The sequence below is a fragment of the Elephas maximus genome, chromosome 1 (genome assembly GCF_024166365.1).
Source record: "Elephas maximus indicus isolate mEleMax1 chromosome 1, mEleMax1 primary haplotype, whole genome shotgun sequence".
In the NCBI taxonomy this organism is placed as follows: domain Eukaryota; kingdom Metazoa; phylum Chordata; class Mammalia; order Proboscidea; family Elephantidae; genus Elephas; species Elephas maximus.
In genome coordinates, this window is record NC_064819.1 from 18118145 (window position 1) to 18135332 (window position 17188).

The window sequence follows — 17188 nt, forward strand, 5'->3', positions numbered from 1 at the left end:
GCGGGCGCGCCGCGGGGAGGCCACGCGAGTCGGGCGGTTCCGGCGCCCGCCCTGAGCCTCGGGAGCGGGGGAGGGGCGGGGACGCCCGTGCAGCCGGCGCGTCTGCCCTCAGTGAGGCGGGGCGCGCGGCGGGCGCCCCCGGGCAGGGGCGGGAGTGGTGGAGGTGCTGGGCGGTAGGCTGTGAAAGGGGCGGTGAGCAAGCTGCTCCGGTCTCAAGGCGAGGCTTGGCCTCCAGAGCAGAGACGGGGGAACGCGGCGGCGGCGGCAGCGGCCTTCGGGCCGGCTGGTGAGGCGATGGCGGCGCCGACCCCGGGAGCTGGAGGAGCCTCGGGCGGCGCTGGCTGTAGCGGCGCGGGCGCCGGCGCGGGCTCGGGATCCGGGTCTGCGGGGGCCGGGGGCCGGCTGCCCAGCCGGGTGTTGGAGTTGGTGTTTTCCTACCTGGAGCTGTCCGAACTGCGGAGCTGCGCTCTGGTGTGCAAGCACTGGTACCGCTGCCTGCACGGCGATGAAAACAGCGAGGTGTGGCGGAGCCTGTGCGCCCGCAGCCTGGCCGAAGAGGCTCTGCGCACGGACATCCTCTGCAACCTGCCCAGCTACAAGGCCAAGGTGAGGGAGCCCCGGGCCACGCCGCTGCCCTCCGTCCCGCTCCTCCGCGCCGCTCTCAGTGCTTCGCATCTGAGCGTCTGACTCAGACGCTCGCCTCCCCATCCCGCCTTTCCTTGGCTCCAGTCAAGACCTTACCTCACCTCTCTCCTCCACTCCCCTCCACAAAGATCTCTTCTCTTTGGATTGCTGTGCACAGTATTAAGTTCTGCTCCTTAACCCTCCCCACTTCCGTGATCCAGTCTAAGGACCAGATGGTTTCCCATCCCTGGCTTCCATTACTCATGTTACTTTCGACAGTCCCAGTAATAAAGACCGACCACTCCCATTGTTGTACCTTTTAATACTGTCATCCCGTTTTTCTTCCTGCCCGACAGATAAACAGATAGACGCTATTAAATCATTTCAGTTGCCTTATTTTCTCTCTTAATATCGGCTTAGTCTCTCAGATCATTGCTTTCAGCTCACTATTATTTATAACAATTTTTTCTTTATTTCCGCCCGTTTTCGTTAATTCTCTCCACTATGTTTCAGGCTTACAAATGAGTTCCTAGGCGACCTGCTAACTTTCAAGATATAGGCATTTATAGAACATCGTCCCATCAGTGCCACTTACTGTCATAATAGTTGCCTTTTCCCAGTATTATTGGCTGCCTCCTTGCCAACTTTTTCATAGTCTCCACCTTGATGGTATGTCTCTTCTGTTCCATTTGTCATCAAACGTGGTGTTTCCAGTTTTGCTTCTTTTTTTTTTCCCCCTCTTAGATTCTTGTGCATGTTCCTGCCTCTCTTCATATACAAAATAAAAATGTCAAGTAACAGGTTGTGGTAGGGGGTGAGAAAATTCTCCAGGCCATATAAACAAAGGACTCCAGGCTTGGGTTCAGTTGGACCCATAACAGCTCTCCAGTATAGTATTCACCAAGAGCATTTCTGAAAGGGGATAAAGCCTGTGACTTTGAATATGGTAAACATACAGAATACATTAATAACTGAAAAGAGAAGTTGCTTTTCAGTGCCAGTGGGGGTCAGAGTAAGAAGTAAAAAAAACCTTCATGAGAAATAGATGTAAAATTCACTTTTTCGTAATAAAAACAGATTTTAGTTTAATACAATAACGAACATTGCTGTTAAATGTTAACTCGAGCTGTATTTATATTAAACGAAATAACATGTTAATTTCTTAGGACGATACTTGTGCATGGTACATGCTCAGTGTTTGCTAGTTGTAATTTTTATGGCGGCGTGCAGAAGACTACAGTTTCGCCCTACTTTGCCTGATAAACGTGGGTTTCATGGATTTTATTTACTTTCTGTTTTTCCGTTGCATCTACTGGTTTTAAGAAATTTGAAAAAAATTTATCATAGATAATATGTTCACATGATTCAGGATGTAAAATGATATACAGGAAAATGCCTTCCTTTCACCCTTGTCCCTCAGCTGCCCAGTTCCCCTCCTTAGAGGCAACCTGTGTTACCAATTTTATGTATATCCTTCCAGCATAGTTTAGGTTTCTGAAGTTTGTTGTTTTTTGGTTTCTGAAGTTTCTAATACTTGCCACATTGTTGTTGTTAGGTGCCATTGTGTTGATTTTGACTCATAGTGATCCCATGTGACAGAGTAGAACTGCCCCCATAGGGTTTTCTAGGCTCTAATTTTTACGGGAGCAGATCACGAGATCTTTCTCCCGAGGATCCAGTGGGTGGGTTTGAACAGCCAGCCTTTGAGTTAGCAGCTGAGCACTTAACTGTTGCACCACCAGGGCTCCTGTAGGCATTGTAGACTTATACTCATGACATGTTCATTCAGCTGTTGCAGGGCATTTTGCTTGACTATCTTGAGGATACAAAGATTAAATCAAAATGAGTCACATAGTCAAATAGGTTGAGCCTTTCGTCTAGTAGAGGAGGAAAAAATGTATAGAAATTGCTCCTTACTGTTAAAATCAGTTGCCGTTGATTCAGTTTTGACTCATAACGACTTCACGTATTACAGAGTAGAGCTGTGCTCCATAGGGTTTTCAAGGCTGTGACCTTTTAGGGACAGATTGCCAGGCCTTTCTGCCAGGGTGCCTCTGCGTGGAAACTTTTGGTTAGCAGTCAAGCACTTAACCGTTTGTAGCACCTAGAGACTCCTTCCTTACTGTTAATCCAAACTAAACTGACCCTATCAGACAGAGTAGAACTGTCCACTAGGGTTTGCAAGGCTGTGATCTCTATGGAAGCAGACTGCCACATCTTTCTCCCACAGAGTGGCTGGTCCATATGTACTGCTGACCTTTTTGGTTAGTAGCTGAGTGCTCAACTGCTGCACCACCAGGGCGCGTTCCTTACTGTTAAAAAAAAAAAAAACAGTTGCCGTTGAGTTGATTCCAGCTCATAGCAACCCTACAGGGCAGAGTAGAACTGCACAATAGGGTTTCCAAGGAGTGGCTGGTAGATTCAAACTGCTGACTTTTTGGTTAGCAGCTGTAATTCTTAACCACTGCGCCACCAGGGCTCCTTCTTAGTGTTAGAGGTATTAAAAAATAGTATACCAGAAGTTCAGTGAAAGGAGAGATTTAAAGTTTGAGTTGGGGATTGGAAAAGGTTTGAGGCTGAGGTTGTGTTTGAGCTGAATTGTTGTAAAGATGAAGAGGATTTGAACATTTTAGGAAGAGGAAATACCTTGAACAGAAGCAGGACAAAAAGAAAGCAAAACGTTTGTGTAGCAAATATTTTTATTCAAAAAAGTGTGAGTGCCAGGCACTATTATCTTGGGAATACAGTGGCAAGTAAAACAGACGTGAACTCTTATGGGTGTCTTGCCTTATGGAGCTTACAGTCTAGTGGGGGAAATAGATATTAATCAGATAATCACACAGTTATAAAATTGCATCTAGGAAGGAAGAATACATGGTGCTCTGAGTGTCAGTAATGGAGAATTTGACCTAGGTAGGCTTTCTCTGAAGGAAATGGTGCTTAAACTGAGACCTGAAAGATAGGGATAAATAGGCCAAGGGGAGAGAGAGGACCCTTCTAGGGGGGAACCTGATGAGTATGACAGGATGGAAAACAGATCAATGTGGCTGGAGTCTAGAGAGCAAAGGTGAAGCAGGTTTGAGGTTAGATAGAAGAGGTGGACTGGGGCCAAGCTACAGGGAAGCCATTTGAAATTCTAGGAAGAGGGGCCTAGGAGTGTGGGGCTTGGTGACATGATTATTTTTGTATATTTAAGAAGTTATTTCTGGCTATAGTGTGGAGAACAGATTGGGGGGGCATGAGAGATATGGGTTCATCAGTTAGAAAGTAGGTAGTGAAGGAGATGGGGAGAAATTAGCAGAAGTAGGAAGTAAAATCTATAGAACTGAAATAGGGGTGAGGAAGAGGGTGCTGCTAAGGATGACCATAGGTGTCTGACTCATATGAAGCAGGGATCACCTGGGCTAGATTTTGGAGGTATGATGAGTTCAGTTTGGCTGGAGTTTATGGTGCTCTTGAGACATCGAAGATATTTCATTCAGGTAGGCAACTGTTACAGGTTGAAGGTTAGAGGAGAGGTACGGGCTAAAGATATGAAATAGCTCAGTTAGATTTAATCGAAGTAGTGGGAAATAGGATTGTAAAGGTAAGCTGGAACCAGATATATCATGGAGGGCCTTGAAATATAGCTTTCATTCTATAGTTTGGGCATTTTTCTGCAGCTGGAAGCCGTTAAATTTTGAATAAAACCCATCAAACCAAATCCATTGCCATTGAGTCAATTCTGACTCAGCGACCATACAAGGGAGTGACAAAATAAGAGCTGTGCTTTAGGAAGATTAGGTCATCACATGAATTGGACCAGGGAGGAGCTACAGAGGTAACACTGACGGTGTTGATGCAGAGACACCTAAGAACTGAACAGGTGTACAGCGATGGGATGGCTGGGAGAGTTATCGCAGAGAACAAATCCACATAGGTGGACAGCTGCTGGGATGCGTGAGACAAGGAAGAAGGCCTAGTCAGTAGGATTTTCAGGGAGCCTCAGTAACAGAAGAAGGGAAACAGGTTTGGAATAGCATAAAACTGCAGAGTGTTTGGATTTGGTCAGCCCTTTCAGGAGTTGTCTTTTAAAAGTTCATATTTTACATGTCACCTGGTAGCATCAGTTAGTGCAGTCATACTTGGATGCTAACTATAATTCTCTAAATTTGAGACTTAGCTCCTAAACTAGGTCTTACAGCTGTTTGCTGTAATGTAAAATCTAGGTTGTGCATGGGACCGTGAGACAGAACTGTGGGCTGTTTTTATTAATTTATACATTTATTTTTCCATTTAATCTGAAATTTTCCATATCCATCTCTGAAAGATAAGAATACTTTTTTAAAAATGCATAATTACGATACCATTATCACATCTGAAAAGAAATGAACACAGATTTCTTAATGTAAAAGATGCAGTGTACAAATTTCCAATTGTCTCATAAGTGTCAAAGTTGTGTTTTTAATATATAGGTTTTTAAAGCAGTTCTGTGTAAGGTTCCTGCTTCAAACAGTTGCCGTATCTCTTCAGTCTTGTTTTAGTCTCCAGATTCACCTTCCATCTCCCTCACTCCCACCATTTATTTGTTGAAAATCATTTACTCTGTAGAGTTTGCCTCAGTCTGAATTTTTCTGATTCCGTTCCCATAGTGTTGCGTGACATGTTCTTCTATCCTCTGTATTTCCTGTAGAAAATACATTAGATTAGATTAGTTGTTTTTTTTTGGGGGGGGGGTCAAAATATTTTTTACTAAATTCAAGCTGTTAGGCATGTGTTAAAAAATAAGATCTGCATAATTAGGTGTTGTGTGGTACAGACTATGGTGGGCAGAAATTCAGGAGAGAGAAGCCGGTGGGATTGGATGACCTTAGTTGAGAATGGCTTCTTCGAAGTGACAGGACCAGAGCTGGCCTTAGAGGATGAGTGAGGGGCAGAAAGCAGGTAAGATACTACAAACAAGGAGAACAACACAAAGGTATAAAGGGAAGTAGGAGGAACCAGATCTGGAGGGCTTGGAAAAGCAGGCAGAATAACTTACAGTGGATATGGTAGTAGATGTGGAACCATCAGAAGTGTGCAACGGTCAAGCTGGGATGGGATGTAATAAAGGTGCTATTTTAGAAAGACTTCTTTAGAGGGAATTGAGGTCGAGGGTTAAGGATGGAGTCTGGAGAATTTGGGGGGCAGAGGTAGGGTGATAACCAAAAAAAGATACAATAAAGTATCAGTTCAAGGAAGTAGGAAGGTACAGAAGTTTGAGGAAGAGGCTGTCAATGGTGTCATTGTGACAAAGAGAATAAGGTCAGAGAAAAGGCAATGGAGTTGATAAGAATTGGGGAATAGGCATGGGAAAGCATTAATTAAATAAATACCTTATAAGAAGGAATTAGTCTCTTTATAAGATTCTCTTGAGTTGTGTAGTTTAATACTGAATATGTGGGGGATATTTTCCTCCCCCATTTAATCCTGGATTCTGATCTTTCATGTACCTTAAAGTATTTGTGTTATAATAGGAACAGATAGGAAAAAGTTACAAATACTTCATTTTTACTGTAAGCCTTCTAATGAAAACATGGGATACCTAAAACATGCAGGCAGGTATGTTTTAACCTTTGCCCTGCAGTGCAATAATGAAATAGCCGAGTACGGGCTAATGGGGCTCTTGTATTAACTAGCTGATGACTTTGCCCAACACAGCTTTTCAAGTCTGCGTCCATGTCTCTATTGTACTGGGTTATCCTTAAGGTCTGTCCCGGTGCTGACCTTCTGTGACTCTGGGATTGATTTCCCAGATTAACTGGAGTGATAGGTTCCACCCCTGGGTTGCTTTTTGGTAGTTGGAATAAAGTAAGGAAGAGCTGCTTTTTTTTTTTTAAACAGACAAACCAAAAGGTTTAAATTATTGAAACATGAGAAGTTGTTATTATTTGTATAGAATAGCTGTTTCATAATGTCTTTTAGAAGCTTAAAAATCTCCTGTAATTATTGAAGTGTCAACTAACCTGTCCTATTGGTGGCTGCTGCTCTTAATGACTCTTTATAAATGCCAGTGGTTGAATTTAGATGCTAGGGAGGGGATTATTGGGTTTGATAAAAATGAGAATGGCGATGTCTCAGTGTATGAGTAATAGCTAGCAAGGAGGCTGAAGATCTAAGGTAGTTTGAGGTTACAACATTTTTTCATGAACTTTAGAGCTGCTGACTGAGGCCTCTATTTGACTTAAAATATAATTCTTTTTGGTGACAGCACTGCCAGCATGAAAACTTTGTATCTTTAACTTTTTGATATAAAAATATCAAGCATAAACAAAAGTTGAGAAAATAATTCCGTGAACCTCCCAATACTCTTCACCCAGCTTTAACAGTGAGTACTGTGTGGCCAATGTAGTGTCGTGATAATCCCGTTACCGTCCCACCCCACCAATGAATTATTTCAAAGCAATTCCTGGACAAGGTTATAACATCCATGAACAGTTTAGTATTAGCTCTAAAATACAAGGACTCTTATTTACATCTTTGTGCTAATAGTTTTGTCAAATGATGAAGAAACAAGTTGGCAATTATTTTTAGTGTTAAACATTTTATTACATTAGTATCCAATCCTGAAACTGCAGCCATTTTTTGGAAGTAACTTATTGCATTATTTAGAAACATATAACTTTATTATTTATCAACATGTAGCCTAAGGTTTGGGTGCTGTCTCAGTTTTCTAGAGCCATAAATACTGTAACAGAAATACCACAAGCGAGTGGCTTTAACAAACAAATTTATTTCCTCACAGTTTAGGAGGCAGAAGTCTGAATTCAGAATGCCGGCTCTAAGGGAAGGCTTTCTCTTTCTGTCGGCTCTAGAGGAAGGTCCTTGTCTCTTTGGAGCTTCTGCTCCCAAACAGCTGTCTTGGCATCTCTCTTCCCCATCTCTGCTTCATGGCTTGCCTGTTTACTCTCTTTTATATCTCAAAAAAGATTGATTTAAGACACGGGCTATACTAATACTGTCTTATTAACATAAACAAAGACATTACATTCCCAAATGGGATTATAACCACAGGTATAGGGGTTAGGATTTACAACACCTATTTTTGGGCGACAGTTAATTTTACAACTTAAGAAAACTCCAATTTCTGTTTCTTTGGTCTGTTTCTCATCTTTTCAGGTACGTGCTTTCCAACATGCCTTCAGCACTAACGACTGCTCCAGGAACGTCTACATTAAGAAGAATGGCTTTACTTTACATCGAAACCCCATCGCGCAGAGCACTGATGGTGCAAGGACCAAGATTGGTTTCAGTGAGGGCCGCCATGCATGGGAAGTATGGTGGGAAGGCCCTCTGGGCACGGTGGCAGTGATTGGAATCGCCACAAAACGGGCCCCCATGCAGTGCCAGGGTTATGTGGCATTGTTGGGCAGTGATGACCAAAGCTGGGGCTGGAATCTGGTGGACAATAATCTACTACATAACGGGGAAGTCAATGGCAGTTTTCCACAGTGCAACAATGCCCCAAAGTATCAGGTGAGAGATGGGTATTTTCTCAGATGTGGCCTTTGTCAAGTAACTCCTGAATTTGTTTTAAATTTCCAGATTTTTATATAGCAACTTTGTATCTCTTTTTGGTGTAGCTTTGCTCCTGTGATAATAAGTTTTTAGTATCTCAATATTTGTTTCCTTATACCATATTCTCCCCTGAGCAGTTCATACCCACTCTAGACCAGGGCTTGACAAACTTTTTCTGTAAAGGGCCAGATAGTGAATATTTCAAGCTTTGTAGATAGTATAGTTTCTGTCACAGCTTCTCAATTCTGCTGTTGTAGCACAAAAGCCGCCATAGACAAAATGTAAATAAATGAGCATGGCTGTATTCTAATAAAACTTTATTTACAGACTGCAGACCAGATTTGGCCCAGGTGCTGTAGTTTGCCAACTCATACCCTAGACTGTTCTCTTTCCAGTATCATGGCACATCCACATCCTTCCAGAGACCTCATCCCCACAGATGCACATGTGTGTGTGCACAAACTAACCCTCTGCTACTTACTAATCTGTGTGTGCATTCAAATCCCCTGCAGGTTTTAGTGATTTCTATAGGGATAGGAAAGTTCAGGTAAGCTGTAGTTTTTGTTCTTCATCTTAGCCTTAAGCCATACTCACTTGACTCTAGAGTCAAAATTATCGTTCCTATTTATAAAAAAAAAGTCATAGTATTACCATAGATTCAGCAGGGTCTAAAACGCAATAGTCTGATAAGAAATTGAAAGTCTCAAAGAATAAGATTACGTATTTCGTAGCCACGTGTGGCTTGAAAGCTTCAGCCTCAGTAATGGCCTCAAGTCAGGCATACTAAAGTAGAAGAACTAAAAATATATCCCATTTCCTGAGATTTAAAAGCCTGGAAGGATTCTCTTTTATAGAATCCTTTGTTTACTGTCCTTTCAGGCACTGCAAAGACCCTAAGGAGAAGGATGTCTGAGCTAAATAAATCAATGAAGATACAGTCCTGTGACTAGGCTTGTTACGGTTTTGTAGTGAAAGTCCTGAACTCTTTGTTCTTTAGAGAATATACTCTATATGATTTCAGTTCTTTTAAATTTATTGAAACTTGTTTTATTCCCAGCATATAGTTATTCTTGATGTTCTCTGTATGCTTGAAAAGAAGGTATATTCTGTGGTTGAATGGAATGTTCTGTAAATGACAATTAGGTCAAGTTGGTTGATAGTTGTCAAGTTGTCTATATCCTTACTGATTTTTCTTTCTACCTGTTCTGTCATTTACTAAGAGGAGTATTGAAATCTCTAACATAGTTGTTAATTTGTCTATTTCTCCCTTCAGTTCTGTCAGTTTTTGCTTCATGTATCTTGGAGCTCTGTTATTAGGTGCATATACGTTTATAATTGTTATGTCTCCCTACCTGATTAACTCTTATCTTTATAAAATGTCTTCCCTTGACTTTAGTAATATTCCTTGGCATTAAGTCTGTTTTGACTGATATTAATAGCCATTCCAGCTTTCTTACACTTACTGTTGGGTGGTACATCTTTTCCCATCCTTTTACTTTTAGTCTGCTTTTGTATTTAAAGTGAGTTTCTTAGAAAACATAGTTAAATTAGTTTGCTTTTTATCCAATCCAGTCTCGCAACCACTGGCTTTTGATTGAAATGTTTAGTCCGTTTACATTTATTTAGTGTAATTGTTAGACTGCTTGATACTGTCCTTGTTTCTGTGCCTCTGAAGCTATGTTTGTTTTTTTGTCAGTCTTTTTTTCTCTCTGTTGTTTGGATTGGATAATTTCTATTGCTGTATCTTCAAGCTCATGGATTCTGTCTTCTGTTATCTCAACTCTGCTATTGAGCCAATCTAATGATTTTTGGTTATTATGTTCTTCAGCTGTAGAATTTTCACTTGGATCTTTTTTATAGTTTTCATTTCTCTATTAAGCTCCCCTGTCAACTCATTTTTTTTTTATTGTGCTCTAAGTGAAAGTTGTTTTGTTTTTTTTTTAAGTGAAAGTTGACAAATCAAGTCAGCCTCTCATACAAAACCTTATATACACCTTGCCATATACTCCCGGAAACCGTGGTGGCGTAGTGGTTAAATGCTGCGGCTGCTAACCAAAGGGTCGGCAGTTCGAATCAGCCAGGCGCTCCTTGGAAACCCTATGGGGCAGTTCTACTCTGCCCTATAGAGTTGCTATGAGTTAGAATGGACTCAATGGCACTGGGTTTGTTTTTTGGGTATATACTCCTAGTTGCCCCCCCTCCATGAGATAGCACGTTCCTTCTCTCCATCCTGTGTTTCCGTGTCCATTCAGCCAGCTTCTGACCCCCTCAGCCTTCACATCTCCCCTCCATACAGGAGCTGCCCACAAAGTCTCACATGTCTACGTGATCCAAGAAGCCCACCCCTCACCAGTATCATTTTCTGTCTTATAGCCCAGTCTAATCCCTGTCTGAAGAGTTGGCTTTGGGAATGATTCCTGTCTTGGGCTAACAGAAGGTCTAGGGACCATGACCCCCCGGGGTCCCTCTAGCTTCAGTCAGACCATTAAGTCTGGTCGTTTTACTAGAATTTGGGGTCTGCATACCACTGCTCTTCTGCTCCATCAGGGGTTCTCTGTTGTGTTCCCTGTCAGGGCAGTCATTGGTTGTAGCCAGGTCCTGTCAACTCATTTAATACTGTGTTTTTCATTAATTCTTTCAGCGTATTTATAATAGCTGCTTTGAAGTCTTTGTCTTCCAAATCGAACATCTAGGCCCACTTGGAGCCAGTTTCTATTAACTACTCCCCCCACCCCCGACTACGGGTCACATTTTCCTGTTTCTTTTCATATCTAATAATTTTTTATTGAAAATTGGGCATTGTAGATACTATGTAGTAGTGACTTTAGGATGTTTTGTTTCTTTAGAAGCTTTTATTCTTCTAACGAGTGTTGACTTTCTTGTTTTAGTGGGCAGTTAACTTGCCTGGACTCAAACTGTCAACTATCTCCCCCACGGTGTGCAGCCCCTGATGTCTTTGCTCAATTATTTCAGCTTCTAGCTGCTGCCTTTTCAGCCTGGTCTCCCCTGGGCCTGTGGTCAGTGGTCCGGCAAGGATTTGGACAGAATTTTTCCTCAGCTTTTGGGGCTCATCTTCTCTGTGCTTCCGTTGCTTTTGGAGTCCATCTAAGTTTCCAGTTGCTCTCCATCTCCAAGTATTGCCTGTTGACGCCTAAAGCCAGTAAGACTTCTCCTTTCTGCTCCCGCGCTTGCGTGTCTGCTATGTGTTAGTCAAAGGGGGAGCAGACTTGTAAATTTCACCAGGAGCGGTTCTGTCTTCTTAATTTTATCTTCTGTAAAATAGGGATAACTCCTAGGATTACTGTGAGAATTAAACGAGGTAATTCAAATAAAGCACAAAACAAACCCCCCGACAGTACCAACTTCCTTTCTGTTTTCTCCTGTGCATGTTTAGTAGTGGCAGTGACAGCGGTGTCGATTTGGAGATTCTTAGGTCTATCAAGTGGGGTAGGGGTTAATCTGAGTTGGGTAAAGGCAGGAAAAAAGCAAATGTTTGCCATTATTTGTGATAGGAAGACACTGACAGGAAATGAATGATGATGGCAGGGGTCGCCATGGTCAGGAAGTCGTAAATTCTGATTTTTGATTGCAAAATTCTGCTTCAAAGTGTGTAGGTACAACAGCCTTTTTAGATACCTGCCCAGTGTTGTTTGAACTATTCCTTTCCTTATTCTTCACGTTTCCAAATGGGAAAAGAGCTGAATGTATTGTGCTTCCAGCTGAGTTTTGCAGTCATTGCCACTGTTTTTAAAACAGACGTTTCAGAGCAGTGAACTGAAAAAGACCATCCGGTGAGCCTGTGTATACCGCACGTTTAGGGTCTGTAGGCAGACTGGCTGTTCGAGATCGGATCCGCTCCGTGTTGTATGTGGAAGCACGTTGTAAAGTTTAAAGACTCGCAAGGCGTTGTTTTATTACAATAATTTAAGCAAGTTATTTAGACAGCTTTTTTTTTGTAAAATATACCAAGTTAGAGATTTCAGTGGTAAGCCTCATAGAAATGCCTTTAAACAAAATGTAAGTAAAATCTTGGAAAAAAAAAAATCTTGGTACTTTTAAGGGGAAACATTTGAATTTTCAACACTAAGTGTAGGGCTCATACGAATCTTCAGTTTAAAAGCAACAACAACAAAAAAAAGAAGCATTCTTGATGAGACCAATGTAGGTTCGTTCTTCTAGATGTTTCTCCCTGGCCAGAAACCTCCCGTTTTTACTCTTTTTAGACAACTTTAAGGATATATATATATATATATGTTTTTTAAAGATATGTATTATTAATATATTCAACTTTTTGATTTATGTTATGTTTCTTTTAGCTATACCCTCTGGGGTTTTCTTCTAACCTTTGTTGATGTTTATTTGCAGATAGGAGAAAGAATTCGCGTCATCTTGGACATGGAAGATAAGACTTTAGCTTTTGAACGTGGATATGAGTTCCTGGGGGTTGCCTTTAGAGGACTTCCAAAGGCCTGCTTGTATCCAGCAGTGTCTGCTGTGTACGGCAACACAGAAGTGACTTTGGTTTACCTTGGAAAACCTTTGGATGGATGACAGTGGCTTTGTTGGGATGAAAGACTGCGCGAAGGAGAGATCTCCTTGTGGAAAGTAGAATCACGAAGTGACAGTGTCATACATGCATGTCCAAGAAACATCCTGAAAAACACACGAAATTGTAAACTGGAGAAGCAACTCTACGGCAGTGATGATCTTAGTGTTTCCTCTTTCCACCGGGCCAGAAAAATCCTCAGGGTTGCAGTTGGTTGAGTGGGCAAGTTGACATGTGCATGTTGCAACAGATTTGGTCTCTAAGCTAGCAGCGTGTTATTTCCAGCTTTTAAGGTGAGATTTAGAGATGCTGTAAAAGGGAGAAGATAAGGAAATAGCAAGATTTTTAAGTAGTGTGTTTGTGAAGAAAGACGGATTCCATTTTACAACTGCCTGTTCTTTCTCCAATCCCTCTTTTCCAGCCAGCTTGATTATTAGAAGAGTATGAAGCTGGTTAGGTTTTATTTAATATTTTTAATATATTGAGAAGCATGGTCTGCCTGGACTGCACTTCTCTAACAGTGAGACATAAAGTCGTGCAGCTATTTTAAGAAGTTGTATATACAATATCTGTGTAAAAAAAAAAAAAAACTATATAAAAAAAAGGACAAAGGAGTTGCTTTGTTCTAATTCATTTTCTTAAAAACCACTACATGGTACCAATTTAGAATAACATTTGGGGACAGAGACAAAGGAGCAGATTTTAAAAAGAGATGTGTTGTATTAGCTCATTTCGTATTATATTTGGCTTACAGTTTCCATAGCAATTATAGCCTGGGCTTCTTTTTTTTTTTTTTTATTTAAACAATCAAAATTATAATAAAGATACACTTAATCTGGCTAAAGATTGAGGGAAGGCAAATCTATTTGTAATTACACATGTATCTGTAAGGAAGACCTAAACATAATAATATGCTTCTTTTCGTACCTGGTTTTATCTTTTGGCCTTCTGAGAAGTGTCTCATAAGACCACAGAACGTTGCCATTTACTCTTTCAGGCCTAAAATAAGAAAGCTGTTGGTCTTAGACCCTGGGAAATGAATTGATTAATTGTCCTTTTATTTTATAACTGCCGATATTATCAAATATTTTAATTCCGTATTGTTTACATCATACAACAACCTAAGCTTCAAACCCTTCATTGGGGCTCTCAAGAAAATGTTTACTCACCCATCTGAAACAGTGCCAACCTGAACCCAGGTTAAGGATGTTCTTAATCTCATTATAGATAATTGCCCCCATGGGACTTGAAATGTAACACCTTGTGCTGAGAACTTCAGGTTGGCAGTGTTTTGGAGGTTTCATTGTAGAAGAGCTTAACATTAATTCCTGTTCTCAATTTTTGACGGATAAACCTGATTTCACTGCACTAATATTCCTCTTTAGAATTGATAATCCAACACACGAGTTGAGATTTTCTTTTTTAGAAGAGAAACAGACATCCTCTTTCTGTATGAAAGTATAAATTGTATGGTTTCAGATACATCTTTGTGATAAGAATTGACTAAGACAAGTGGCATCTTTGTACTTTTTAAGTTATTGCTATATGTATATTTTGTTTTAAATCTAATAAAATTAGGGACAGCAAGCACCTGGCTGGGGTTCTTGGGTTGCTCCTTAGGAGTAAAAATGATCAGTACTCCTATGAAGCAACAGTTCAGCCATAGAACAAAGATACATGACTTGTTGTCACCTGAAAGGTTTACAGGTATTTATTGTGTATTTGGTATGTTGCATAAAGGTGAAATTTGTTAAAAAATTTTTTTGGCTATCCATGTCAAGAAGAAACCTAGAATGAAATGCTATGTTAAATGTATTCGAGACTATAATTGCTACAGAATGGATTTTTCTTGATGACAAAATAGCTCAATTTGGCAAAAGGTTAAATTTGATTAAAGAGAACTGGTTCAGGATGAAGACTGACTAGGTAGAAAACTCTGAAGGCCTCTAAGTACTTGTTTCTTTTTCAGGTTGTGCTATTGCCAACTCCCAAGAGCTTTTGCTGAGGGTTTTATTTATAACTTCTGTTCTGTCTTGTGAGTAAACATTCATTTGCAGCAAAGTTTGAAACTGCTGAATGAGAAACAGAAACACATGGCTATTGCACATTGAACCTAGAATCAGGAAGTCCTCACATATGTAACAGGCCACTCTTATCGCCAAGATTTAAATTTCCTAATATCCCTTTTGCAAACTTTATAAACCAGAGGTTTATAGGATGAGCAGCAGGGGAGTGAAGAGCCTTCATTCTTAAGCTGATAAAATAGTTGTATTACTGGAGACCAAGACTAGCCATAAAAAAAAAAAAAAAATTTTTTTTTAATTTTTTATTAAAACAGACCACTGTAGTTTTCAAGGAAGTGGGATCTTCTCTTTCATTGGTGCTGATACGGCGTTTAGGTAGAAGACGGTTGCACCCGAAGATTGAATATAAATCACCTAAGCCAGTGGTTCTCAACCTTAGCTCTACTTTGGAGTCACGTGCATTTTAAAAAAATACTGATGCTTGAGTTCCAACCCTGAGATTCTGAGATGTTGGTCTGGGATATGACCTGGCCATCAGGATTTTTCCCTAGGTGCGTTCAGTGTGCTGCCAAAGTTGAGAACCACTGACCTAAAGTTCACCTGAAGTTTTCTCATGTGCAAGATAGAAAAAACATTCTCGCTCCCTCCCTTTACTACCTCACAAGGATATTGAGGGGAAGGGAGAAAAACGGTGGAAAAGCACTTGTTGGGCTGGGGGTAAAAGTGCTATTGGAAGGCGAAGTAGTATCTGTGGTATTTTAATTGAAATTATCAGGAAAGGAATGTGTCTTTGAGTTTGCCTTGTTGACCTGGGAAACTGGGAGCACTTTCTTCGGTTTTTAGTGAAGCATGCAGATGTGGAAATGAGGTTCCTTTTACTGTTACTCTCTCTTCTGTCATACTTGAGATGGGCTGTTTGAATTACCTGGTTTGACATAGGAAAGAAGAAATATTAAGGCTTGAAGTCTGTAATGGTCAATGGATCATAATTCATTAAAACTTTTCATACAAGGAATTCTGCGGTTAAGATCATTTCATGGCTGCCATAGTTTTTTCATTGTCTTACTTTTGAATGTTAAGCCATTTCATGTCCCTCATCCTTACTCAAATAAGTTTAGACATAGATTCGGTAAAGTACCAAAAATAAGTAGATTTTGCCCAGCTGAATCTTTAAAGTCATGGTTCAGTGATTAGACAGCTTCTGCCTTTTAGATGTGATTTGACTGGGGAAAGAGTTGAAAAAATAACAAGGACCTAGATCCTAGAGGAGCCATTACATTATAATTAACTTTTAATTAAGTCCCCAAACCACTGTTTATATAGACTTTAATATTAATATTGTATTGATCATTTTAAGAAATAAACACTTCAAGGGGTTTCAAAGATTAGTGTTAAGAAGTTTACTTCTCAGAAAGTGAGACCACCACGATCAGGACCACTTTGAAGCCTTTATTAGAAGGAACACTCTATACCCAGGTCAAGTGCTATCTTCATAACATACTCCTCAGCTCTTCCCGCTGAATGTAACCCCTCCTTCCGTGAAACTTCCCTATCTGTGTGTTATCTATACCTGCCATACTGTGTTACTTTATACCTTGTATAAAATTATTTTTATTTATTGATTATTTATTGGTGTCTTATTACCCCTAAACATCTTAGGGTGGTATGTCTGATGGACTCAGCTTTGCTACCCACACCATCTAAGTCCAATAGGCAGGTGCTCATGTATCTGCTGAAAGAGCAGATAAAGAACTATGTAGAAAGATAAACGCTCCTCTGAAGTTAGAGACTATAGTAGCGAAAGGTGGATGTGGGAGAAATTCTGTGTCCTGTTCCAAGGGAAACAGGAAGGGAAGGGATGCAAACCTGAGGCTAATAAAAAAGAAATAATTGCTGCGAATCATTTCAGCCATTCCCCTTTATTCATAAATATTGGTAAACTCAGATTTTTATTTCTTGGTGTAGATTTCATATTTGTTTAGAATTAAAATTAGAGCTCTGTATTTTAATTATTTTGAAATTCATCTGTTTTGCTTTAGTTTCTTAATAAAAAATAAATATGAATCGCCTGTGATTGCCTACATTTTAAAAAAGGAGCCTTTTTACACATTGATCAGAAGGAAAAATTGGGCTGCCTTAGTAGCCAGAGGTAGTAATAGACTTTGCCTGTAAATTCCACAGCTTTTAGTAATGGAATCCACATTTCCCATGTTTAGAGTTGAAAGCGGACTGGAAATAGCCATTCGTTTGAATCCTGCTCCCCAAATGTCTCCACACCTAACTAACAGTTGTTTAGCAAGAGTTTAAAGAGGCAGGTGTGCTATTCCTGAACTGGCTGAGCAAATGGCCTCTGTGACCCCAAAGCTTAAAAGAATTCATCATTTGATCATGTTGCTAGATACAGTAATATGTTAAAATTCATTTAAAGAAGGGTTTAATAAAGAAAATTAGCTGTAAA

The 17188-nt window shown here is 40.4% G+C and overlaps 1 protein-coding gene across 1 annotated transcript; it reads left to right on the forward strand.

Moving 5' to 3' along the window:
• The first annotated feature begins 36 nt into the window (after positions 1-36).
• FBXO45 (F-box protein 45) lies at positions 37-16718 on the forward strand. Its single transcript, XM_049879584.1, has 3 exons — positions 37-606; positions 7762-8118; positions 12526-16718. Exons 1-3 carry the CDS (start codon positions 295-297, stop codon positions 12709-12711), a joined length of 855 nt encoding a protein of 284 aa, XP_049735541.1. The 5' UTR covers positions 37-294; the 3' UTR covers positions 12712-16718.
• Positions 16719-17188: the final 470 nt, after the last annotated feature.

Excerpts from the sequence above, each read along its gene's own strand:
- FBXO45 (XM_049879584.1), top strand. The coding sequence starts at position 295 with ATGGCGGCGCCGACCCCGGGAGCTGGAGGAGCCTCGGGCGGCGCTGGC. Across the intron at positions 607-7,761 it reads TGCCCAGCTACAAGGCCAAG|GTACGTGCTTTCCAACATGC; the intron begins GTGAGGGAGCCC and ends TCATCTTTTCAG. Across the intron at positions 8,119-12,525 it reads ACAATGCCCCAAAGTATCAG|ATAGGAGAAAGAATTCGCGT; the intron begins GTGAGAGATGGG and ends GTTTATTTGCAG.